General features: G+C 33.1%; 1 protein-coding gene across 1 annotated transcript in view; it reads right to left on the reverse strand.

Moving 5' to 3' along the window:
- LOC143398246 (disintegrin and metalloproteinase domain-containing protein 32-like) overlaps positions 1 to 27,328 on the reverse strand; it is a 134,348-nt gene that overhangs the window by 51,453 nt on the left and 55,567 nt on the right. Inside the window, exons 11-13 of the mRNA XM_076855276.1 lie at positions 16,296 to 16,377; positions 5,539 to 5,675; positions 1,823 to 2,000 (exon numbers count right to left, since the gene is read on the reverse strand). Coding sequence (XP_076711391.1) covers positions 1,823 to 2,000; positions 5,539 to 5,675; positions 16,296 to 16,377 — 397 coding nt within the window. The remainder of the gene's footprint in view (positions 1 to 1,822; positions 2,001 to 5,538; positions 5,676 to 16,295; positions 16,378 to 27,328) is intronic.

Here is a 27,328-nt window from a genome sequence, read left to right on the forward strand (position 1 = left end):
GGTGAACTTGAAGAAGCAGTAATAAAAATACTCAAACAGAAATAAAAGAAAAGGAAAAAATCAGAATCCCCACTAATCGTAAGACAATATCAACACTCTAATATGTGTGTGATTGGAGTTAAAAACTAGGAAAAGGTGAGAGGGTAAAGTTAGTTTTTGTTGAAATTTTACCAAATGTTACCGAATACACTAAAATCTTACACATCCAGGAAACTCATCTAAGTCCAAGCAGGATAAACATCAATAGAACTATACACATGTACATCTTGTTCAGCTGCTAAAACCAAAGCTAAAAAGAATATTTTGAAAACAGCCAGAAAAAAAATTCATGCACAAGAAAATAATAGTGATTATTACTACTGACTTTTGATCAGAACTAAAATAAGCATGAAGAATATAAAATCTCCTCTTTAAGGAAACAAAAGAAAAAATTATTAGTTCATAATTCTACAAATAATGAACATGCCTTTTAAATATGAATATTAAGTAAAAATATTTTCAGGCAAATAAACAGAACATTTCTTGCTAATTATTCTGCCCTGTAAAAATTACATGAAAGAGTATATTCTAAATGTTCTTACCACAAAAACATAAGTATGTGAAGTGACAGATTTGCTAACTAGTTTGATTAAAATTCCCAAATTTAAGCATATACCAAAACATCACATTGTATCCCATAAATAGATTATTTTTCAATTAAAAATAAAATTAAGAAATAAATAACCAATAACGACAAAAGAATATGCTTTTCTTCATTAATGTCATCAAGAAAATACAAATAAAAACATGACAAAACTGCTGAAAAGATTGACAACATCAAGTGGTGATGAGATATAAAAGAACTAACAGTTTTATGTTGCTGACAGGAGTATAAAATGACATAACAATTTTGTAAAATATTTTGCAATTTCTTATAAACACTTACTATAGGACACAGCAATTCTACTCTTAGGAATCAAGGATAATGGACCAATATTTTTAACAACTCAAAAGTCCATTAGCAGGTGAATGGAAAAATATTGTGGTATATCCATAAAATGACATATCACTCAAAATAAAACAAAACTATGGTGACATGCAACAACATGAATGAATCTCAAAAATGCTTTATAATACATGCTATATCATTCAATTTTAATGATTTCCAGAATCAAAGAAAACCGAAAAAATCAGAAGCAGAACCGGGAAATACTAGAGAAGCATAAGCAAACTTTGGGAATGAAGAAAATAATCTGTCTTAGTTGTACAGTAGTTATATACATTTGTTGAAGTTCAACCTGTCCACTTAAAATGGGTGCATATTAATACTTGTAGACTGTACCTTAATAAAACTTTTTAATAGAAATAAGAGTAAAGAGGAAGGACTCATTCTACCACAGGGTAAAACATAGTAATTAAAAGAATACAATGGTGCATACAAGTAATTCAGACCCATGTATGTGCCAAGCCCTAATGTCATTTCTGCCTTGTAATCAGGGACACATGGCATACTGCTGAGAGATTAATCTTCAATAAATGTATATAAAATAGCTGAAGGAAAAGCAAAGATTTGGAAACACATATTTGGTTGGAATAAAAATGCTTATTCTAAATTCCTCTTTACCCATCAGCAATAGATTTTGCATTACATTTTAAATTTGTTCAAGAATTTTCAACCTGTAAAACCTAGACAGTATTTTCTTTTATGTACTTCAACACGATTCACTTACTATCAGTGTTCTACATGATACTCAGACATATTTAAGAAATATAACATTTACAAAACAAGATATTAACTAAAATAAAAAATTTATTCATCAATATTTTTAGTTATCAGACTTACTTCTTCAGTACCACAATCGCAGGCTTCATTTCCCTCCACTTTGCCATCGCCACAAACTGGTCTTGGATTTACTTGCATTAGAGGTTTATTCTGAAGACATTTGGCACCCACACTTTCAATGAAATTTTTGAAAGCCCTTATACTGCAATTGCTAAAACTCTTCACACCAGTGGTTTGCCTAAAGGTGATTCATATAATGTCATGGTCGGTACACTTCAGAAAACATATTCTATATCATATAAGTTACATTCAAAATGTTAAATTTAATAGGAAACAACAAATGTTCATAAGAAATGTTCATAATTGGGCTGAAGTTGTGGCTCAGTGGTAGAGTGCTCGCCTAGTATGCACGAAGCACTGGGTTTGATCCTCAGCACCACACAAATGTAAAATAAAGATATTGTGTCCACCTAAAACTTAAAAATAATATTTTTTAAAAAAAGAAATGTTCAAAATTATTTGTTAGGAGGTCATGTGACTCCACTGGAATATATATTTTTATTAAAATTAAGTACAAACAATTAGCAAAAATAATAATAAATTTAACCTACCAATTAAAAAAAAGAGGACTTGAGTAGAAATTGATCCAAATAAAAAGTTATACCAAATTAATGACAAACTTTATTAAACAAGTTATTACTGTGCTAAGTACAGAAATTCCTCAAAGACCTCAAAGAAAATGTGCATTTATCAAAATTTTATGTACTTTTATCTATATAACACTAATAAGGATACTTTAGAGAATGCTTCCAAAGGATGAATCAATATGGGCACAGTACAATTCTATAAAACAAGGAGGAAACTACCATTTATTGAACACCTACTATGAGCCACATACTTAATACATGTGATTATTTAATCTACACCACTAACGAAGGAGGCTGGTGTTATCGACATTTTCAAGAAATTGAAGTAGGTGAGATGCTAAAAACTTCAAAAGTCATAGAGTTTTTAAATCAAAGAATAAGTATTCACAATTTTTTAAATTGTACATATAATTGTGTGGTAAAATATGGTATTTTGTCACATACATTAATTGTGGAATGCTTAAATAAAACTAACATGATCCTCACTTCACCTACTTGTATTCTGCTATAGCAAGAACACTTCAAATCTACGCTCTTGGCAATTTTCAAGTATTGGCACTTTATTAACTATTGTCTCCATTCTGTACAAATTTACAATAACCAAGGTATGAATGAAGTCAGACTGAATGTCCAGCAATGGATGAATGGATAAAGCAAGTGTGGTATATACAGTTGGCCTTCCAACTGTATATATGGAACTGTAGGTTCCACATCCTCAGAGCCAACCAAGCTCAGGTAGAAAATATTTTTAAAAGCTTGTGTGTATTGAACATGCACAGAATTTGTTTTGTATTTATTCCCTACACAATACAATATGAAAATTTTTTATGCAGCATTTACTTTGTGTTCAGTATTTTAACTAATCTAGAGATGATTTGAAGTTTATAGAAGGATGTGTATAAGTTATATGCAAATAAAAGTTGAGTATCCCTTATCCATGAAGCTAGAGAAGTATTTCAGATTTTGGATTTTTTCAGATTTTAGAACATTTGCACATGGGACCCAGATCTACATACAAAAAAGCAAAGTAGAATGGTGGTTACCAAGGGCTGAGAACTGGGGAGGGGAATGAGGAGACATTGATCACACCATTATTTATGACTTCAAGTTCAGGTATTTTTACCCAACAATTCATTTTTTTAACATTACATAATTCAATAAAATATTTCCTGAAATACTAATGTTACATATTATTTTACTATGAACTTTAAATTTTGTTGATTGTATCTTCAAAATTGAAATTTTAAGAAAAATTTTAATTCAAAACTATTTCATTTTATTACCTAAAAATTAGGGAAAATAATGTCATTTACCTCAGAAGGTTGTTGTGAGAATTGAATATTATCAAATAAGTGAAGTACCTAATTCAACTCTCTGGTTTTATTAACATATTGAAGATTATCGGTGCTATTGATATTGATGTCTCATTCTTTGCATAATAGTTTCTACCTAAAACTAACCTAAAAAAATAACTAAAATTCTGCCTAAAATATTTTTAAAAATTGTTATATCCTGCCAACATAGTTTTAAAGATCCTTACTAACTTCTTGCATAAAATACATCGAGATTTGGCAGCTAATTAACCATGCATCCAATGCACTCTCACTTACTCTTTTTGTATCCCAGGGACTTTTTTAAAAAGCAAATTAGATGGAAATATTTGTCTTACCTCCATGCCTTTTTTAAGAGCTAACATATAATAATGTATGAGAAATACAAAAGTGTCTATATATATATATATATATATATATATATATATATATATATATATAGAGAGAGAGAGAGAGAGAGAGAGAGTATTTTTAGGTTTCGTAAAAAGCAAGATAAACACAAGATATTTGTGAGAAATTGATGATTATATATGAAAGTATTTTAAACATCACAAAGTACCATACAAATATAAAGGTTTATTAATATAGATTCAAAACTCAGGTTGGCCACAAACTAGCTATCTGACCATATGTAATTATCCTTTTTATAACTCAAGTTTCTTAAATATAAGAATAGAAATAGCAGAACCTGAACTATAGGGTTATAGTAAGAATCAAATAAATTAATAAGTGTAAAGTTCTTGGAATGGTCTCTAGCACATATTAAGTACAATGTAAATATATATTATCTTTAATATCATTAACATTATTATCATTAACTCTGGGTGATCTACAGAAAACATTTATTCATAGCATATTTAAGCATGAAGAGTAATTCTCATATTTTTTGATATACATGTACAGTTCATTTATCCATCCAGATGGATGACATATATACTATAAGTAATATATCCATATAAGGACATGTTGTATGTGTATGTGTTAGTATACTTTTTGGAGATAATCTGTAATATAATTATATGTGTATATACAAGTATATGTTTTTAATTGTTCTATTTATAGAACATATGAGTTAACCCTTAGATGGTACTTAGAAGTAACTTTAATAAAGAATATGTGTTCAAAAATTAACACCTAGTCTAACTTTCAATTTTTTAGTAGTTCTTTAGTAATGACTAGGTCAAACTTATCATAGGCCATTTTTACAAACAAAAACTGTAATACACTAAGAACATGTGCTCTTGTCTAATGAATTATTTTGGGAATACTGGTAAATTTAGAAATTACCATCACATACTTATAGGTTCTACAATTTTTTCTCATTTGTTCTTATATCACCCTTAAAAATAAGAGAATAGGAATAATTATTCTCAAAGATGAGAAAAGTAAGTCTAAACAAGGTTAAAGAATTTGTTTAAAGTTACACAAACATCATATATTTGATAGTGGTCTCGTACTAAGACTTCTAATTCTAAAAATTCTGAAATTCTAAAAGTTCTACCTAAAAGGAAAAAAAAATTGTTGTAGCCTTCTAACATATTTTTAAAGATCCTTACTCATTGCTTTCATACAATACATATCCTACAAAAAATACCCTTGCTGATACATATTTTAATTGCTATCCTTGACTTAATTTGCTATCCTTGATTGTCTTTAATGGTATACTTTACTCCATACTACTCTTACATGTTCATGTTTTATAGTGAACTTTATCCCTTTATAGCTAATTTGAGCTCTAAGTACTATATTTAAAACAGAATAAACATAACCAATAAATAAATCTATTTTAAAAACTTACATAGCTTCTAAATTCATTGCACAGATGGCTTCTGAACACTGACATTTCTTTGGATCATCATATGATATTCCCAGACTGAGTCCCAGCATTTGGGCAAAAATAACTGAAAACGCATCCAAAGTTATGCCCTTGGGATACTACAGTAACAACAAAAAATTTAAATGAAAAGTATTTCTTTGAATAGTGGTTAGAAAAATATAAAACTTTTATAATTCTAAACATTTGTTTTTCGTATACAATACTTAAGGACAGAGAGATTTGTTTCCTTGGAGAGAAGAGATGCTAAAACTCTTATGAAATTTCACTGAGATACAGGAACATTGAGTCAATGCTAATCTTTACTATAATGTAACATTTGAACACCTAACAAAATTCTTAAGTAGCTACCATAACTATATAAAAGGACTTTTTTAATGAAAAATTTTTCATTAGACTTTTGGCTATATGAACCATAGTCTTTAATTCATTCAATTTCATACAACAACTCTGATATTTATGTAGGATTAGATATCTACATGATCTCCTACTAGCCCATGAAGTGGCCAAATAACAAAATTACTCAATGTGAGTGTGTTTTCTGCTTCCTTCTAGGACCCACATTGACACAGTGATTGTTAGCAGAAGAAGCCACATAAAATAGATATAGACCCTCTAGACAGCATTCCTAAATTAGGCTGATCACATCAAATCAGTGGACAGATAATTTTCTTACCCAGGAGAAATAAGATACTGGGAATATTGGTAAATTTACATGGTATGCAATACATCAGGATTTCTCAAATTAAGACCAAAGTTGGTATAGAATAAGATATAGGTGGGAGCAAATTTGTCAGGTAAGTAAAGGCATTTAATTGCTAATGTGTCAATAGTGATAATAAAGTTTTTAAGTCAACTTGCAAAAATACTGGCTTATGGAGATCAGGTGTTCAAAGGACCTGGTTTCAAATCTACCTAAGAGTGGATACAAAAGAAGATGGGGATGGGATTGTGGCTCAGTGGTAGTGTGCTTGCCTAGCATGCATGAGGCACTGGGTTCTATCCTTAGCACCACATAAAAATAAAGATATGTGTACCCCTAAAACTAAATAAATAAATAAATAAATATTTTATAAAAGAGCTGAATATATAGCCTATTATTATTTCATAAATTCCAGAATTATGGCTAGAATAAAAATATGAAACAATTCCCATATTGGTCCCTAACAAATGGAACTGAGAACTATTATGATGAGGAGAGCAATAGGAAGACCCAAAATGCTCCCAAGATGATAAATCAAAAGTAATATGATTTTCCTAGGAATATTATATAAACTAGTATTATCATCAAAGTTTGAAATTATAGGATTACTGATACATATAATATCATCATTTAACTTGCTTGTATACAAAAGCCAAGTGAAAGATGGAGAATAAATGCAAAACTAATTTGGTGGATATTTGCAATACAGTATCTTTACTGGGAAAAATCAACATGGTCTCTGAAACTGGTATGCAGAAACTGACCTAGTAATTTCCTTTTTTTAATCCATCAGCAATAAAAACAACCAAAAGTAGTTTGCCTTCAGTAAAGGGAAAATCATAGGGGATCAGTAAGTGCTATACTCATCCTTATGCCTATGTCAACTCTCCCCATCTGCTTGCTATACTATACCAGAGAGATTGTCTTTATAGCCCACACAGCATATATGGCTCCATTGTATTGATATACAGTAAATTGATGTGCAAATGTTTTAGTAAAATATATGCATTATGGAGAGTAGGAAGCAAAATCCATTACACTTAGTAATCTACCACAGCAGTTAAGTTCATTTGGGTGTAGTGGTTGGCATCCTAGCAAGGTACTCTTATAAAAGTAGACACATATTTCTGTATTTCATGTATACCAGTATAATAAAATGGAATTATATGTTTGAAGGCCTTATTTGGATATTAAAGGCAACATATGCCAAGTTTCTCTGAACAATGTGCCAGGTATTCCATTACAGCTTCTGGCTCAAAACTTGTCCTAGTAAAGGTAAACTTGACCGTGAAACATTAAGCAACCTTGACCTGAATGTCTCATCATGAAATAGATATTATCTGATCCACAAACCATCAAGTAGGATATTCACAGCAATACTTCATTGAATAGGTTTAGAAAGAACAAGTAAACTGCACAAGCAGGTGTTTCAGAATGCCAATGTATTGTGCTTCTTTTGCTGCCTCTCTCACAACTCTTTATGACAATGAGCAGATGCCCATCATTAAAAGAGAAGGCAAAATCATGGGCTTAATCTATAACTAGGTCAGCAAGATACACTACCAACAGCCAGAAGTAGAATTTAAAGCCTTATTCAAAAGACCAAGTGGAACTTGAACATGATAGCTAATTCCTGCAATAACAGCTGCCTGGGAGGCTGATGCAGAAGGATTTCAAGTTTGAAGCTAGCTTGAGCAAAATAGTAAGACACTGACTCAAAACAAAACAAAACAAACAAAAAATGTTCAAGTAGGCCTAAGTTCAAGCAGTAACTGTTCATGTTACTTAAAAAGAGAGATGGTTGGCTTTACATGGCTTCCTACAGAATGAAGCACCCTACCTGCCAGTGATGAGCCCCCACTATAGCACTATGTTGGATTAGCCAGTCAACTGTAGATAGATTCATTACATTGAATCATTCTTTCACCAGAGAGAAAGATTTGTTTTCACAAATTGCCTGTCTGCACTGTTTCTACCAATATTTACCTATATTGACAGAATGTCTAGCACTTCTGATTCTCAGTTCAGATCAGGGTCACATTTTGTGACACGGTATTTATGGAAGTGGATTCACTACTACAGGATTTGCTTGTCACATGTCTCATAACCCAGAAGCACTTGCCTTACTAGAATGGCATTATGGCTGGTTCAGGACTCACTTGTGGAACCAGCTAAGAGACCATATCCTGAGAGCTGGAAAAGATGTTACTAAAATTATCCTAAATCAGCAGCCAAAATTTGGTGCCATCTGCCCTGTAGCAATAGGCATGAGACTGAGAACATGGGAGGCAATGGTGAGGGTGCCCCTTTAACTATAAAACCAAAAAACAAACAAAAAAATACTAAGCAATTCATATTTTCTGTTTTGGGGACCTTTAACTCTATATATTTGTGTATTAGTACCTGTGGGAAGAATTCTTTCACTAGGTGAACATACTCATGACACCATTGAATTAGATACTTAAGAGAGTATAATGGACGTTTTAGGTTCTTTAATGACACTGAATAGACAGAGAGAAAGGAATCACTGAATAGGATAGATCTAAAAGGAAATTTTGTTGGTGCTATATAATGCCACCAAATAGTTGTTGTCAAAATAACAAAGAAAAAACTAGCAAGGACTCATATCCCACATGACAAATACCACAGGATTCATATATCCCACAGAACAAATAACCCAATCAAGCTAAGGGTCCTGGAGCAGGTAAGAGGAGTGTGGAATGTGGGGCAAAGGAAGAAGCTCTTCTGATTATTCACAACCAGGGACCAAGTGGGAACAGCACAGCAATAGTTTGTTTCCTTTTTACCTCCTAGTAACACATATAAACAACACTGGGGGATAGAGCTAACTTTCTGGTTTCCATTAGGAATAGGACTAAATTAATAATGTTAGTTAATGGGACTATGTTCAGGTTGATCATTTTTCAACTAAGCAAAGAACAGATGAAAGCCAACATGAGTGGACTGTGCTGAAGATATTCTTTTCACCCTTCTAGGTTCAGCTTCCACCATTCTCCACCCTGCTTGTGCCGTGGAGCACTGAATTGAGTGAACTACATCAATGGGCTTCCTTATCTTTTAGTTTCCGCTCAATAAGGAGCAATAAGGAGGAAGGAGAACAGTGAGTTCAGGGTATTTGGTTACATGTGAAATGGCTGCATCCCTCAACTGAAGACTGGCTCCTATCAAGCAGATCTCTCTACAAAGCTTCCTAATTGTTTTCTTTGCCGTGCAGAGATTTTTTATTTGATGCCACCCCACTTATTGATTCTTGATTTTAGATCTTAAGTTGTAGGAGTCTTTTTGGGAAAGTCAGTGCCTGAACCACTATGTTGGACTGTTGATTTTATACTTTCTTCTGACAATTGCAGCATTTTGGGTCTAATTCATAATTCTTGTTACTCAGGATTGATTGCTTGACTATTATGAGTCTTTTATTCTTCCATGTAAATTTTAGGACTGTTTTATTAATTGTGTGAAGAGTGTCACTGACATTTTGATGGGGATTGCATTGAATCTGTGGATTGCTTTTAGGAATTTGATCATTTTGGCAATATTAATTCTTCCTATCTAAGAACACAGGAAATCTTTTCATCTTCTAAGTTCTTCTCTAATTTCTTCCTTCAGTGTTCTATAATTTTAACTAAAGAGGTTTTTCATTACCTTAATTAGATATATTCTCAATTATGTCTGTGTGTGTGTGTGTAAAGCTATTGTGAATAGAATTGTTTTCCTGATTTCTTTCTCAACAGATTCAGTATTAAAGTATAGGGAAACTATTGATTTTTGTATGTTGATCTTGTAACCTGCTACTTTGGTGAAATTCTTTATCAGCTCTACAGTCAATCAGGTAGAAATATTTGGGTCTTCCCAGTATAGGTTCAGCTCCTCGGCAAACAGATAATTTGGCACTTTCTCAATTTTTATTCATTTAATTTACTTCCCTCTCCTGATTACCCTGGCTAGAGTTTCAAAAACTTCAGTAGGAATTGTGAGAGGTGAGAGGGGACATCCTTGTCCTGTTTCCAATTTTAGAGGAAATGCTTTCAGTTTTTCTCCATTCAATATGATGCTGGCTTTGGTTTTGACATATATTACCTTTATGATGGTCAAATAAGTTACTTTTACCTCTAGTTTCTTCAGTATTTTTAATATAAATAGATGATGGATTTTTTCAAAGGCTTTACGGCATCTATTGAGATAATCCTATGATTTTTGTCCTTAATTCTACATGTTATGAATCACATTTATTGATTAATGTATGCTGAACCAACTTTGCATCCCTAGGATGAATCCTACTTGATCATGGTGTGCAATCACTTTAGTGTGTTTTGAATGTGTATTATTAATAGTTTATTAAGGATTTTTGCATCTGTGTTCATCAGGGATATTGGCTTATGGTTTTCTTTCCTCAATGTATCTTTATCTGGTTTTGATATCAGGGTGATACTGCTTCATTATAATAATTTGGCAGTGTTCCTGTCTATTCCATGAAATAATTTAAGGAGGACTGGACTAGCATAAGTTATTCTTTAGATCTAGAAGAATTCAGCTGAGAATCCATCCCAGGCCTTCTGTGTTAGATAAGTTGGAATGCTTTTTATTACTGCTTCATATGATGAATTACACACACATGATAATGGTATGTTTAGTATTCTATATTCTCTTGGTTCAATTCAGGTAGGTCATATATGTCTAGAAATTTGTCAATATATTCTAGATTTTCTAGTTCATTGGAATATGAGTTTTCAAAAAAGTCCCTAATGATTCTCTGGATTTCAGAAATGCCTGTGTTGGTATATTCTTTTTTCATTTCTAATTTTATTGATTTGGTTTGGCTACGGGTTTATTTATCTTATCTTTTCAAAGAACCAACACTTGACTATATTGATCCTTTTTATTTTTTTAACTCTTTATTTCATTAATTTTGGGTCTGATCTTAATAATTTCTTGTCTTCTTCTGGTTTTTGGAATTAGTTTGTTCCTGCCTTCTTAGGGACTTGAGATATAACTTTAAAATGTTTGTGATATTTCTAAAATGTAGTTATTTGATGGTATTAACTTTTAGAACTGACTTCATAGTGTCTCAGAGATTGTGGTAAGTGGTATCAATATCTCATTTGATTCTAAAAAGTTTTATCTCTCATTTATTCTCTAATCCATTCAAAAGGGTATCATGTTTATGTAGTTTTATCATTTTTCTTACTGTTGTTTTCTAACTGTTGTTAACTGTTTTCTTACTGTTGTTTTCATTCCCTTGTGATCTGATAAAATTCAAAGGATTATATGGATTGTTTTATTTGCTGAAACTTGCTTTATGACCTAAAATACGGCCTATTTTGGAGAAAAGGCCATATTCAGCATTTCCATGAAATGCTGAAGAGAAAGTGAATTCAGCTGTCATTAGATGAAATATTCTTTAGCTATTGATTATGGTTCTTTTGAATTATAGTTATACTTAGGTCATAAGTGTCTTTATTGATTTTACATCTGGATGACCTGTCTCTTAGTGAGAAAATTATATAGAAATCACCCAATATTGTTGTATTGACTGCCTGAGACTTAATATCAAAAAGTATTTGTTTTATGCAATTAGGTGAACCAATATTTGGGCAAAAATATTCTATTTTTCTTGGGAATTTTTCCCTTTATCAATATGTCATGACCTTCCATATGTCTTCTGATTTATTTTTCCTTGAGGTCTTCTTTAACTACTTCTGTTTGCTTTCAGACTCCATTTGCAAGGAAAATTTTTTTACATTCTTTTACTTTCAGGCTGTAGTTGTCTTTGCCTATAAGATGAGTCTCTTATAAACAGCACATACTTGGGTCTTGTTTTTTAATCCATTTTGCCAAGTTTATATCTTTTAATTGAACAGTTAAGACCATTTACAATGAAAGCAATTATGGAAAGACATTTGTTATTTTGTGTCCTTTTGATTAGTTTTATATATTTAATTCAGTCTTAATTGCCATTTGCTTAACACTCTTCTGTTGAGTTTCATCCATTCAGGAGCTCTGGGGTTTGTGTCTTTTTTTATCTTTTTTTTTTTTTTTTTTTTTGGTCGGGGGAGAGTGGAGAGGTACCCGGGATTGAACTCAGTGGCACTCAACCACTGAGCCACATCTTCAGCCCTTTTTTATTTTATTTAGAGACAGGGCCTCACTGAGTTGCTCAGTGCCTCGCTTTTGCTGAGGCTGGCTGTGAAATCACGATCCTCCTGCCTCAGTCTCCTAAACTGCTGAGATTACAGGTTTGTACCACCATGCCTGGCCTGTGTGTATTATTTTTTAAGTATTTACTATCATGTTGGCTTAGTGGGCATAAATTCTTTAAATTTATCCTTATCCAGGAAATTCTTAGCTTTGCTGGTTATAGTAATCTTGCTTGGCTGGATTTTAGTGTCTGAGAAGTCAGTACTGGGCTTAATTGGTTTACCTCTAAATGTAATCTGACATTTTTCTCTTGATACTTTATAATACTCTTTTATATTGGGCCTTTTGAACATGATGTGTCTTAAAGAGTTCTTTGTTTTTTTCAGTTTTTGTCTTTGAAGTTCTGTATGCCTCCTGTGCATGGATATCCATCTTATTCCTAAAGTTTGAACTTTTTTCTGCTATTATTTCACTGAAAACATTCCTAATGCCATTAGCCCATGTCTACATTCCCACTTGAATTCCAAAAACTCTGAATTTTGTCCCAGTGTTCTTTTATGTTCTAATCATAAAAGAACATACGTTGTCTTCAAGGCCTAAAGTTCTGTTTTCTACATAATCTAATCTATTGATGATACTTTCAACTGAATATTTATTTGATTTATTATGTCTTTCATTCCCAGGAGTTTTCATTGATTGGCTTCTTTTCAGAATCTCTCTGTATTAAAATGGTCTCTCACCCCTGTATTTTCTCTTTCATTTTTTTAGATCTTCTTTTAGTTCGTTAATCATTCTAATAATCAATTTTTATAGTTTTCTTCTTGAATTATCCTGTTTCATATCTGTTGGCTATTTTGTTGTGGGATTGTAAGTTTGGAGGAAAGGGTTATTTGCCTGTTTCTTCATGTTTTCTAGGGTCTTACACTTGTGCATCTGTTGAGCTGGATTCCTGTTCCTCTTTTATGAGAGTGTCCTTCAGTAAGTAGTCATTTTTTTTGTAATAATTCCTGTGTTTTCAATTTATCTTAGCTTTAATGCATAGACTCAGCATAATTTAAGTGTTAATTTCAATCTCCAATGTCTCTCAGATTGCCACTGTAGATTTACTGATTTAATTCAGTCTTTTGAGAATTGCTTCAACACTATGGGTTCCTCTGAAGTATTTTAAAACCTTTTTGCTGTAAGAGAAGATGTCCATTCCAACTTTGGGCCTGGTTATCATTTTGAAGTTTTTATCTACCTTATTCTATATGTTAAAGTATTGATTTAAAAAAAAAGTATTGTTGAAGCTTAAGTGGGGTTTTGTGTGTGTGTGTGTATAAAGGTGTGATCTCTCTTGGCTGGACTTCAGGTATAGCTCAACAGCAGAGTCTCTACCTTGTGAACTCAGAGTATCACAGTCATTTTCCAGAAAAGGGAAAACAAACAATAGCAACAATAGCAATAAACAATACACAGTATTAAAATAAATGCCTAGTGCCTACTACAGTTAACAACAACAATTAGATCTAGCATCAAGGTAAACATCAGATGACAACTATGCCATTTATATACTAAAAGTCACAATGACATGAATGGTGGGGGCAGAAATTATATAAGCTAAATAGTTCTAAAAGATGGTACAACTACAGTTCATTAAAAAGAAAATGGATTAGTTAGGCAAAAAAAAGTTTAAAATACGCAATAAGTGAACAGAGGGAAAACAGAAGAGAGGTAGTAAGTGATGGCTATGAAGAAAGAAGAGAAACATAAAAGAAGCAAAATAAAGAGAAAAATGGAGAACAAGAGAATTCGGCAATTAGAGGGAGAAGAAAGAAGATAAATGAAAATTAAGACATACAAAAAAAAACCCAAACCAAACAAAAAGCCTTAAGCCCCCAAATACAAAAAAAGTTAAAATTACAAATGGGTGAAAAATGATAAAAAATATCAGCATTTCAGCATATATACACATATATGTGTGTGTGAAAATGCATATGATATGTATTTATCAGCATATACATTTCATTTTTATCACTTTTATCACCTATTTGTAATTTTTTTGTTTTCTGTGTGTGTGTTTCTGTTTCTGTGTGTGTGTGTGTGTGTGTGTGTATGTCTGTGTGACAAACCAATCAGCACATCAAGAACACAGAAATAATGAAGGAATGATATCTGCTGAGGTGGTCAAAACTGTTAATAAGAATAAATGTTCAGGCCCTTTTGCTTGGTTTTGGACCATGTACCCCTAAGATTGAGGGAGGGCTGGGGGTTGTTAAACCCTTCCTCTTTTTTTTGTTGTTCACCAAGCTGCCAGCTGGAGTGGCCTAGAACCAAAGCTGGTTATAATAGCTCTCAGCTTCCCTTTTCACTAGTATAAGGTGGGATGATCAAATGGGAAGTACAGTCAAGCTTTGTCTGGAAAAACCACGGCGGAGCTGATACAGAATTCTAAATGGAAGTTCTAGTGACTGGGGTTTAGTTCCAATCAGATCTTTGGAATTTGTTGAGTTATATCTGCTCAAGAGAGATCTCTGCTGTGCATCTGGATCCAGGGCTCCCCTGAGAACTTCACTCATAGAATGATGCAACCAACCCTCTACAGGTCTTGCATAATCCACTGCCCATGAATGTGGTCCTCCCAGGATCAGTACCAAAATGCAATTATGCACATCTCTTTGACTTCTATATCTTTCCCTCCCCTACCAAGTGAGATCTCTCTCTCCAGGTGAGATAGATATCTCTCTCTCTCTCTCTCTCTCTCTCTCTCTCTCTCTCTCTCTCTCTCTCTTCACCCTAAAACCTCATATTTCTGGGTTTCATCTGGTCACTGACACTCTATATAGTTGCACTCAAGCACCTTCCTATAGCCCCCCTACCTCAACATGCAGCTGCACACCTGTTGGGGGGGGGGGTTCAATCTCATGGAGCATTGCTAAGTGCCTCTAATCTGCCATCTTCAGGAGCCTCTTAATTCTTAAATAGGACTACATGGAAGGTATAAAGGACAGAGCTTCGCTACCAGTTCTTGCTCTTTATACTTAGTTTTTGCTTTTAATTACCATGTGCATGCATTACATCCATAAAAATAAACATCAGAAATAGAAATTTGTGCTGCAATTCCCTTTTTAAAAGAGAATATATAGAGAGGAAAACACAATAAGGTATATATATCATTCAAATATTAATAGAGGTTACCTCTGCCAGGATAGTAAAATGCCAGATTATAGAAATTTTGTTATACATTCCCAAATATACTTAACATATGTGGCATGGCTAATAAAAACTGTGTATAATTTTTAAAAATATGTAGGACTTAAATTTGTTTGTTTTCCAAAGAATTTGTGATATAAGAAAATGGCTAAGAGAGCTAGATGACCTTCAATAATGCATTTGATTTCACCAGTGATTTGTATATAAGACACATTTAAATATACTATAAATATTTAAAATACATATAGAAGTTTCTTTTAAATACTGTCTGAAACATTTTAAATGATTTATATTTCAGTTTTTATTTGTTGCATTTGATTTTTAAACTATTTTATCTATGGCAATGTTTATCCAATTTTATGTTTATAAGCAAAAATTTATTTGGGCTATAAAAAGCTCCTTATGGATGGATATTTTTTCATGATGCACTTGCCTATATGTTGAGGAATGCATGTGTATTTATGATATTTTTATTCTCACTTTGAATTCCAAATATAGCTAATTGCAACATGATCCTTGTTCTACAAAATATTCTTCCCTCCACACACTTCAAAGTTTTAATAGTGATAGAAAAGAAATGCAGTTTCTAAATGTAAACTATATAAAATATGCTATTATTCTGGATAATTTTTAATGTGTTAATTTTTTAAAAGATTAAATTATTACATACCAGTATAATTCCCGCAGAATAAGGAGTAACACACATCTTTCCGGGAAATGTTGCTCCCACATAACTTGAATAATCTCTATAGCTAAATAAATAAATATACATTTATAATTTTAATGAGTGAGTTAAATGTGAATCTTCCTGCTTACTTAACTCTGTAGTTTATAAAATCCTAGTCTAAAGTGAAGTGAAGTACAGTCCTTCAATATGTCCTTAACTGGTTCAAAATTTGAATATATACTGGACTAAATACTCTTAATTTCAAAAACATATGTAACAGATAATAGGTTTTTAGATCTTTACTATACTCATCACATCTGGTTAAGATTACTAAATCTCTGGTTCAAATAGTATTTTAAAAATTTCTTGAATGATAATGACAAAAAGTTTTAATGTATGGATAAAAATGTGTCACTCTCTTGTACAAAAGTTCAACAGTTTCTCACAGGAATGACCATATTATTTCTCAGCTAAACATAATTTTTCAGTTTTGGGGACAAATCCATGTAATGATCACATAATATTAGTCTACGTGCTTTACATGAATTATTCCATTTAACATTCAAAACAAACCACTGAAATTGATAATATCTGTATCTGCATTAAACATCTGATGGAAAAAGTAACTCTCTACAGGTGGCATGATTAATAAGTGCTACTGAAAGATTTGAACTTAAAAATTCCAGAGGCATTCTCTCAGCCACTAAGATGTAGATGTTCCACATATATTCTGCCATCTTTAGAGTTTCCACCCACTTAAATATGACAGGATGTGTGTAAAGAAGCTTGGTACTCAATTCTTCTCTTCTCAATTGCCTTATCATCCCATTACAACCTCTATTCCATCTCTCTGATATTGTTTATACCTACCCACCCACCCCCAACACTGTTTCTAAGTATTAACTCCTAAGACCCAACATTAGTTTTGCATTTTAGTGTATAATTATTACATTTTCTTATCCAAAGTAGTTCCTCCAAAAGATACTTTAACAAATCCATCTCTTCTTAAGATTTCCACTAAAACTATACACACTTATTATGAGATCAGTAATATTTATTTTTACTTCATACTGCCATCCCTTGATGTGCCCACTCCATATCAAATCTGTTATCAAGATCTACTATTTTACTTATTCAATGTTTCTTGTTTCCTTTCACTCCTTCTGAGGTTCAGCCCCATATCTAACTATAAATTGCATACTCTGAAAGAACTACATTATTTTTTTTCATGACACTAATCACATTGTTTTTAAAACCTGGAATGCTTTTCCACCTTCTTTCTCTACCTACTGAATTAAATAGGCCCAACTCTGCCTTCAAACTTTCACTTAGCATTAAATTTGATCTTTCTATAATCCTCCCCGTCTCTCCTATAAATTGTAAACAGGAAGATAATTATATCTTCCAACATTAATTTTACTATATCCATTATGCCTACTGCAGGATTTACTCAAATCAGATTGTAAGCTTTTACAGAACAGAGATCATAATAAACTATTGCTAATCATTCTCCTTGCATATCATCTATTCTAGGACCATACTAATTGTAGATCTGTGAAATGCTTCTACAGTAAAATAATATTGAGATCTCAAAAGTGGTACTAAGTTCAAACAGAATGATTGTACTATACTTGTATATTTCTAATGGAATAAATTCCTTTTGTGCAAATCTCACAAAAATTAATGCATATAGGATGTCAGTCAGATGGCCAAGTTCAGGTACCTGGTATATTTCACTCCACAATAAAAAGCCCAAAACAAAGAAAACACAAATATATTCTGGCAGAGTACAGTGGGAATGTGGCAGAGATGTTGCCAAGCAGAGACCCACAATGGACTCATTAAAAAGTGGCTAAGTGCAAAATATCTATCATTCCATCTCTCCAGTCAAGGGCAATTCTGAGTCAAGAGATATTACTCTCAGCAGGAAAAAGTACAATTAAAGTCCCCCAAGAGTCCCCAGTCATGCTAAGGACACCTGAAGTATTTGATACTGGAGAAACCTACAGCTTTCAAAGTCTCCAAGTCAACTTTAGGGTATTTCTGGGGAATCCCTATACCCGCATTGTACCACAGAAAGAATGTAGCAGTCTATCTACATTGTGCTCTCCCCCACTGAGGTTCCTGCTGCACAGTATCATCACACACCTGTGGGCGGGGGGTGGGGGGGAAGCTGTGAAACAGCAGGATGGAAACCCCCAACAGTTCAGATGGCCTGGCTTGCAAACCAGCTATGTGGCCTCATCAACCCACATTTACCCCTGGGAACCAGCTTTCCAAGGCACCCATTAATTAATATTGATCTGTTTAGGTTTTCTATGTCTTTTGATTTAATTTAGATGAGTCTTGTGTCTAGAAATTTGTCAATATCATTTAAATTTTCAAGTTTATTAGAATATAAATTTTCCAAAATAATCTCTAATGATCCTCTGGTTTTCAGAAATGTCTGTGGTGATTTCTCCTTTTCATCTCTTATTTTGTTGATCTGGGTCTTCTCTTTGTTAACTTTGGCTAAATGTTTATTGATCTTGTTTATCTTCTCATTAAGGACAGCTCTAGTGCTATTTTCTGTCTTCTACTGGTTTGATCCTGCTTTTCTAGGAGCCAGTGATATAACATCCAATTGTTTATTTGGGATCTTTTAAAAAAAAATTGTAGGAACTTAAAGTTATCAACTTTCCTCTGAGAACTGCCTTCAGAGTGACCCAGAGATTTTGGTATGTTGTATCACTATTCTTCTTTGATTCTGATTTCTCCTCTCATTTCTTCCATGATCCATTTCTCATCCAGAATAGTATTGTTCAATCTCCTTATGTATTTGGTCTCAATTATTTTTTTCTTGCTGTCTATTTCTAACACCATTCCATTGTGAACTGGTAAGATGAAAGGGATTATACTGATTTCCTTGTATTTGCTAAGATTTGCTTTGTGAACTAAAATATCGTCTATTTTGGAGAAGGTTCCTGTGCTTAATTAAGTCCATTTGATATATAGTAATGCTTAGGTCTGAATTCTTTACTGACTTTATGTCTGGATGACTTGTCTCTTGGTGATAGGTAAGTTGAAATCACCCAATATTATTTTACTGGAGTCCACCTGAGAGTTTATGTGATGAAGTGTTTGTTTTATGAAATTAGCTGCTCTGACATTTGGGGTATATATCTTTACTATCATATTTTTTTGGGATTGTTCTCTTTATCAGTATGTAGAGAACTTCTTGACTCTAATGATTAATTTTTGCTTGAAATCTGCTTTTTCATATATCTCCATTTTCATCTACTTACTTTGTTGATTGGGGTCTTCTCTCTGTTAAGTTTGGCTAAGTGTTTATTGATCTTGTTTATCTTCTCCATAAAGAGAGCTCTAGTGTTATTTTCTGTCTTCTACTAGTTTTGGAACTAGTTTGTTCCTACTTTTCCAGGGGCCTGAGATATAACATTAAATTGTTTATCTACTCCTGCTTGATTCATTTGCATGGAATATCTTCTTCCATTCTTTTATTTTCAACTTGTGGATGAACCTCTTGTAAACAGCACATAGTTGGATCTTATTTTTAATTCAATCTGCAAGGCTATGACTTTTAATTGGGGGGTTGAGAATTATTATGGATAAGAATTTATTACTTTCTGTCATTTGGTTAGTTTCACAGATTTAATTTGGTCTTAATTTTCACTTGCCTTATTGTTTTTCTAGTGACCTTTCTCTGTTTGGGTTCTTCAAATGAGCTTTGTGTATTCAGGAACTTGGGTTAGCTTTTTGAGTTCTTCTGTAGTGCTGGCCTGATGATCATGAATTCCTTTACTTTACAGTTATTGTGCAAGATTTTTACTTCTTCTTCAATTCTGATTGATAGCTTTGCTGGATCTAACAATCTTGGATGGCAATTGTTTTCTTTCAGAGCTTGAATTATTCCATGCTAAGCCCTGCTGGATTTTAGACTCTGAGCTGAGAAGTCAGAAGTGAGTCTTATTGGTTTACTTCTAACAGACCTGACATTTTTCTCTTGTAGATTTTAAAATTCTATCCTTATTCTCTATTAGGTATTTTGATTATTGACATGTCTTGAAAAGGTTCTGTCTTTTATTTTTCCATTTGGGTTCTTATATGCCACATGTGTGTAGATGTCTCTTTCCTAAGGTTTGAAAATTTTTCTTATTTAAAAAGTAAATAAAATTTTAAAATTTTTCATTATTTCATTAAAAATGTAATCAATGCCATTAGCCTGTATCTCCATGTCCTCTTAAATTCCAATAACTTTTTGTTTTGTTATGTCCTAGTGTTCTCGTATAGTCAATCATGGTATCTCTCACTGTCTCTCTCTCTCTCTCTCTCTCTCTCTCTCTCTCTCTCTCACACACACACACACACACACACACATACACACACACACACACACACACAGAGTTTATGAGTTCAAGTTTATATACACTGTCTTTGAGGTCTGAAGTTCTGTATTCTACATAAACTAATGTCAATGATACTTTCAACTGAATTTTTTTTTATTTATTGTATCTTTCATTTCCAAGAGTTCTGGGTTGACTTCTTCTCAGGATCTCTTATCTCTTCATTGAAATAGGCTTACAGCTGGATACAGTGGCGCACACCTATAATCAGAGTTGCTCTTAGGCAGGAGGCTCCTTAGTTCAAAGCCAGCCCCAGCAACTAATGTGTCTCTCAGCAACTTAGCAAGAACCTATCTCAAAATAAAAATAGACTGGGGATGTGGCTCAGTGGTTAAGTACGTGTATTTTCCCTCTTAATTCATCTCTTTCCTTATATGTGAACTCCCTAGGTTGAGGATTGTAAATTGTAGAGGGAGCCTTGTTTGCCTCTTCTTCCTCTTTTATGAGTAAGTCTTTGGTAAGTTTTTAACTTTTTCATAATAAGTCCTATGCTTTCAGTATACCTTGCTTCAACATGTAGGCTCAACATAATCCAAGTGTCACTTCCAACCCCCAATACCTCTTTGAATGAAGAGAGTGCTGAAATTAGCAGTAGTAATTTAAAATTAATCATATTATCAACACATATTATGTATGTAATTACTAATGATCTCTATAATTGTATTAACCCAGGAGGAACATGGATGAGGAGTAATATAATATAGGCTGAAATTATTAGTAATCATATACTAATAATATAAGAAAATAGAGAAAAGGAAAGAAATTAGACATTTGAAAGGAAAAGGGTGGGGAAGGAAGGGAGGCAGAGGTAAAATGGGAAGATTAGATTGGATTGGCTTCAGAAGATGAGATTGATGGAGTATAATAGTATAGAAGAAAGACTAAGTTAATATAAGTCAGTTCATGCACTAATAATTCAAAGATTCACTTTTATTTTTGCTTAAGCATTTGAAAAACAGTCTTTTCTGTTGTTTGACAGATGTAAGGAAGATGTTAAAATGTAAATGTCTTTTAATTCCAGCTCCCATTCACCCTGATGAATTTGTTAAGTGTGTGTGTATATGCAGAGTTTAACCTCTTCTTGCCTATGCTCCTCCTTGAGAGGGTTGGGGTAAACTGCTTTCCTCTTTCACAATGGCCTTGTTGTTGTGTTTTGAGGTGAGAGTGCATCTTGTTGGGAAAATTAGCCAGCTCCTTTGTCTGCTTTATCTTTAGACTGACCTGTCTTGAACTGCACTTCTCATTCCTGGAGTCCCTGTCCATGTGCTATGCTTGGGTGCTGGGGAGTTGGTACTTTCAGTCTGATCTCTCCAGACCCAAATCCCTGACACCTGTCAACTACTTCTTTTTTTTAAGAGAGAGAGAGAATTTTTAATATTTATTTTTTAGTTTTCGGTGGACACAACATCTTTGTATGTGGTGCTGAGGATCGAACCCCGGCCGCACACATGCCTGGCGAGCACGCTACTACTTGAGGCACATCCCCAGTCCTGTCAACCGCTCTTTATTCCACAGACCCATCTACCAATTTTAGATGAAAGCACCCTTTCTTCTCCTCTCTGCAGAGCCACAACAGGCTCTCAGTCTCTCTTCAATTCTCAGATTGGGGGTAGGTTTGGTTACTCATTGATACATAGAAAAGTATAGCCTAAGTTGGCCTTGGGATTCAGCAAGTCAAGTATGCTAAGTACAGGACCGAAAAAAAAAAAAAAACAGGTGCAAATAAAATCAATGGAAAAAATAGTAATTTCTGAAAAATAATGAGTGACCAGCTGAAAGAATTTGAGGTCTGATCAATGAGTCCTTTCAAGATGACCGTGTTTTGCCAGTTTCAACCAGCTGTGCTAGGGCTACTTACCTAACTTTGTTAGGGATCACTAGTTCCCTCTCCAGCCAGGGACTCCCAGGCTTTCTACCCAATAAGTACAGCCTAATTTTTCTGAGTTTATTATTTGGTCCTATTGTTAAGCCCAGTGGGAAAGTGTCTTCTTGAGTGAGCAGTACTTCCCTTCCCTTACTGAGCCATAGCATGACTGGCACTGTCACCATCTGTTGCTTATTTTTTTTTTTCCTATTCTAAAAACCATTTTTTTTTTTTTTGCTTTCTTTTGGATACTAGCACACTGAATTGCCTACCTGCTTTTTTTTCTTTTTCCATACTTCAAAACTGCTAATTTAATTTACTCTTAGAGACCTGTTTCCTCCATTCCATCATCATAGAGCCATGCGTGCTGTTTTGATTATACAGCTTTGCATTATATTTTCAAATGGGTTACTGGTGGCTCCAACTTTGTTCTTTTGGGTCAATATTGACTTGTGATGCCTCTGACTTGTGATGCCTCCAGTTTTGTTCTTTTGGATCAATATTTGATATTTGGGGTCTTTTGTCATTTTGTGGGAATAATAGGACTGTTTGTTCTTGTCTGTGAAGAATGTCATTGGCATTTTGTTAAGGATTCCACAGAATATGCAGATCACTTTAGATAGTATGACACTTTAACAACAGTAATTCTTTTAATTAATTAACAGGGGTAAATTTCTGTTTATTTTTGTCTTCTTTAATTTCTTTTAACAATGCTTTATAGTTTTAGAATAGGTATCTTCCACCATCTTGTTAAATTTACTCCTAAGCATTTTTTTTCTTGAAGCTATTGTAAATTGAATAGCTTTCCAAATTTCCTATTAAGCTAATTCACTATTAGTGTATAAAAATGATACTAAGTTTTCTATATTGATTTTGTATCTTGCAAGTTTACTGAGTTCATTTATTAGATTGAATAGTTTTCTTCTGAAATCTTTAGGATTTTCTGTTAGGCAAGTCAGTCACAAGTAGGAGGGCAGGGGGAAGGACAGTAAAGGGTAATAACTTACAGGGAGGAAGTCAGACATGTGCATCAAAGACAATTCATAGTTCATAACAGAGAATTTTATCAAAGCAGGCAGAAACAAAAGAAACTGTTACCAGACAGTTCAAATATGGGCCTGAGGAGTAAGGAAGATAAGCCACAACACTCTCTGCTCCAAACATATTCAAAGTCGAATTGGTAGGAAAGGGATTTTATTCAAAATTAACTTTGAAGAAAGATGAAAAAAATATAGTCATTGTTTCAAAAGTGCCATCCCTAAACCCTCTGGGAGGAAGAAAGTTTTTAGAAAGGGGAAGGGATGCATTAGAACAAAAGACAAAAGTTAACAGGTTTCACGCTGTTTTCACTTCCAGGAATTTCAAAGGTTTTAACTTCTTCCAAGTCCAGGGAGCCTTTCTTATCAAGTCAAAGGGATCAGGACGTTCTGGAGCCATCATTTGCATCCATCATCTGCATCTTCCAATTTCAGAGGAGGGAGAGCTTCCAAGGTCAGTATTTTTTTTTCTTAAATATTTTTTAGTTGTCAATGAATCTTTATTTTATTTATTTATACGTGGTGCAGTGCCTCACACATGCTAGGCAAGCGCTCCACTGCTGAGCCACCACCCCAGCCCCCAAGTTCAGTCTTTTAAAAACCATGACTCTGTAAGGCCCATGTCACCACCCCCTGACATGACCTGTTTGGTCTCTCCTGAACATCTTTATTCTCCATTTTTCTAATAAATACTCCTGCCTGAAAATATGTGAGACTCACTTGAAATCCTTCCCGCAGGATCAAAAGCACCAGTGATCACAGACCCCACCATTGCTTTGGCTCCACAGGCAACTATTTACTGAAGCATGGTATTGTTGGCTACCATCTCTGTTGGCCAGAATGCAGAGTATCAAGATTTGCAAGCTATTTATTGTGAGCCCCATCCTTGTTGTTTCTAACTGACCTCTGGCACCTAGTCCTCTCAGGTGCCCCAAGATTTCCTGAGGTGAGCCCAGGAATGGTGGAGAAACTGAATCTTTACCTCTAAAATTTACTATCCCAACTACAGAATTGTGAGTCTAAGAGAATTCTCTGTGAGTGATGCTTTGCCATCTTGAAAAAGGGTGGCAAGTCCAACAGAACTCTTTCTCTTACTATTTAATTGTGACTTTTCTCAGCTCTGTGATCCCAAGTTGGTATATTAGCTTCAGACACACATCTTGGGGTATTCAGGGTAATACTTCATACGAACAGTTGCTAGATGGGTTTGTGTGTAGATGGGTGAAGCTGAAGAACCACATATTCTGTCATCTGGCTAATATTACTCTGGCATTTCACACCTTAGCAATATTATTCAAAAAGTAAAAACTTGATGAAGATAAACTTAGGATTTTTCTTATTTTGTGAATGACATATTTGGTCTATTCCTAATTTGTTGAAAGTTTTTTACATGACATGAAAAAAAAGTTTAAACATTCCCGCATGTTCTTTTTTATAAAAGACTCATAGTTTAAATTGTGTTTGTGTCTATCATTCATTTGGAGTTAATTACTGTATATGCCATGAGATATGAAGGAGGTTCATTTATTTTTTCAGATAAATTATGAATTATTCAGTAACAATTATTGGAAAGAGTATGCTTTCTCCATCTCATTGTTTTCTTTTTAACTTGTGTCAAAGATCGTTTGACCTTATATAGATAAATATAGTCTGTCCTCTTCCCTATACCACAGTACCTTAATTATTATAGCTTCATAAAAACTATGGGATGGGGTTGTAGCTCAGGAGTAGAGCACTTGCCTTGCACCTGCGAGATCCTGGGTTCAATCCTCAGCACCACATAAAATAAATAAGTGAAATAAAGGTATTGTGTCCAACTACGACTAAAAAATAAATATTTTTTAAACTATTTAAATCAAATAGTGTTGCAATCCCAAGATTTGTTCTTTTATATATTATTTGTTTTGCTATTGTTTTATCTATTATTTTGCATGTATATGCTTTAACTATATCCATTTTGACTTTTTGAATAAATTATAGAATCAGCTTCTCGGCACTTTACAAAATATATTGCTGGGCTGTTTATTGGAACTCATCAGAATGCATTCCCCTTAATATTGCTAAAATCTTCAATTCAAAAGAAAAACACAATATATCTCTCCATTTACTTAGGTCTTCTTTGATTTCTTTCAGCAGTATTTTATATGTTTTTGTATACAAATCATTCCCATTTTGCTTCAGCTTTCTATCATGTCTTTAGTGCTAATACATACAGTTTGTTTTAATTCAGAAATGTTTTAGTGCTAGAATACAAAAACAAGAATTTTTGTATGTTAACTTTAAAATAGGCAAACTTGCTAAACTCACCTATTAGTTATAGTAGATTTTTATAGACTGAGTTTTTTAGATAGAAAATCACAATCTACATAAAGAGAAATTTTTGTTCTTTAATTTCCAATCCTAATTCTTTTTATTTTCTTGTCTTATTGAACAGGCTAAAATCTCTAGTAAAATTCTGAATACAAATGGTAAAAGCAAATATCCTTGTCTTGTTCTGAGTCATAACATTCGATTTTTTTTTTTTACCATTTAACCATGTTGTAATAGTAGGGTATTTGTATATGACCTTTCTCAGACTAAACAAACTCTGCTCTATTCCTAATTTTTAAAAAATATTTATTTTTTTAGTTTTAGGTAGACACAATATCTTTATTTTATTTTTATGTGGTGCTGAGAATTGAACCCAGTGCCTCATGCATGCTAGGTGAGGGTACTATCACTTGAGCCACATCCCTAGCCCCTCTATTCCTAATTTGTTGAAAGTTTTTACATGACATGAATGTTAGGATGTGTCAAATGCATTATCAGTGTATATATTGAGATGATCATATGGTTTGTATTTTGTAGTGTGCTAGTAGGTTGGCTTATATTCATTGATTTTTAATTTTTAATTAATCATATTCCTGGGATAAATCACTCAGTCAAGATATAGAATGTTTTTTATATATTATTTGTTTTGCTACTGTTTTATCTATTATTTTGCATGTATATGAAAGAAAATTTGTCTCTTTTTTTTCCAGTGTTGCCTAGTGTTCATATCAAGGTAATTCTGGCAACATAAAATCAATCATTAGGAAGTGTTTTTCCCCTTTTCAATTTTCTGGAAGAGTTTTTTATATAAACATGATATTATTTCCTCCTCAAATGCTTAGCTTTCTGTACCTGTAATTTTCTTCTTAAAAGGTTTTTAATTCAAGATTTTCTACTAAGTATATGGATAAAAGGGTAAGCTATTTCTTCTTCAATGAGCAGAGTATGTGTCTTTGAAGAAAGTTGTTCATTTCAACTAAGTAGCCAAATTGTTTGTCATTAGATTGTTCACAATAGCTCCTTAAATTTTCACAATGTTTATATCCTTTTGATGAATTAACATTATTACTAAATAAACATCAGTATCCTTAATAAATTCTTATCTTTGACATCTTCACCTGATAATAATAAATTACTCCAACTTTACTTTTATTTGCATGGTATACATTTTGTCATCATTTTGTTTTTTAAAATGGGGTTTATATCAGCAGAATATAGTGAAGTCTCACTTTTTAAATTCAGTATTGTGTTTAGGCCACACATAAAAGATGGGATTATTGCAATTTTTTCAATTTATTCCTTCTTTTTGCTCCTCTTTTATACTCTTTCTGATTAAGTACCTTTTTATGACTCTCGTTGATTTATTTGTTTACTATTTATATCTACTTTTTCATGGTGGATTTAGATTTAACACTATTTATC

Source organism: Callospermophilus lateralis, chromosome 4 (genome assembly GCF_048772815.1).
Source record: "Callospermophilus lateralis isolate mCalLat2 chromosome 4, mCalLat2.hap1, whole genome shotgun sequence".
NCBI classification, from domain to species: Eukaryota; Metazoa; Chordata; class Mammalia; order Rodentia; family Sciuridae; genus Callospermophilus; species Callospermophilus lateralis.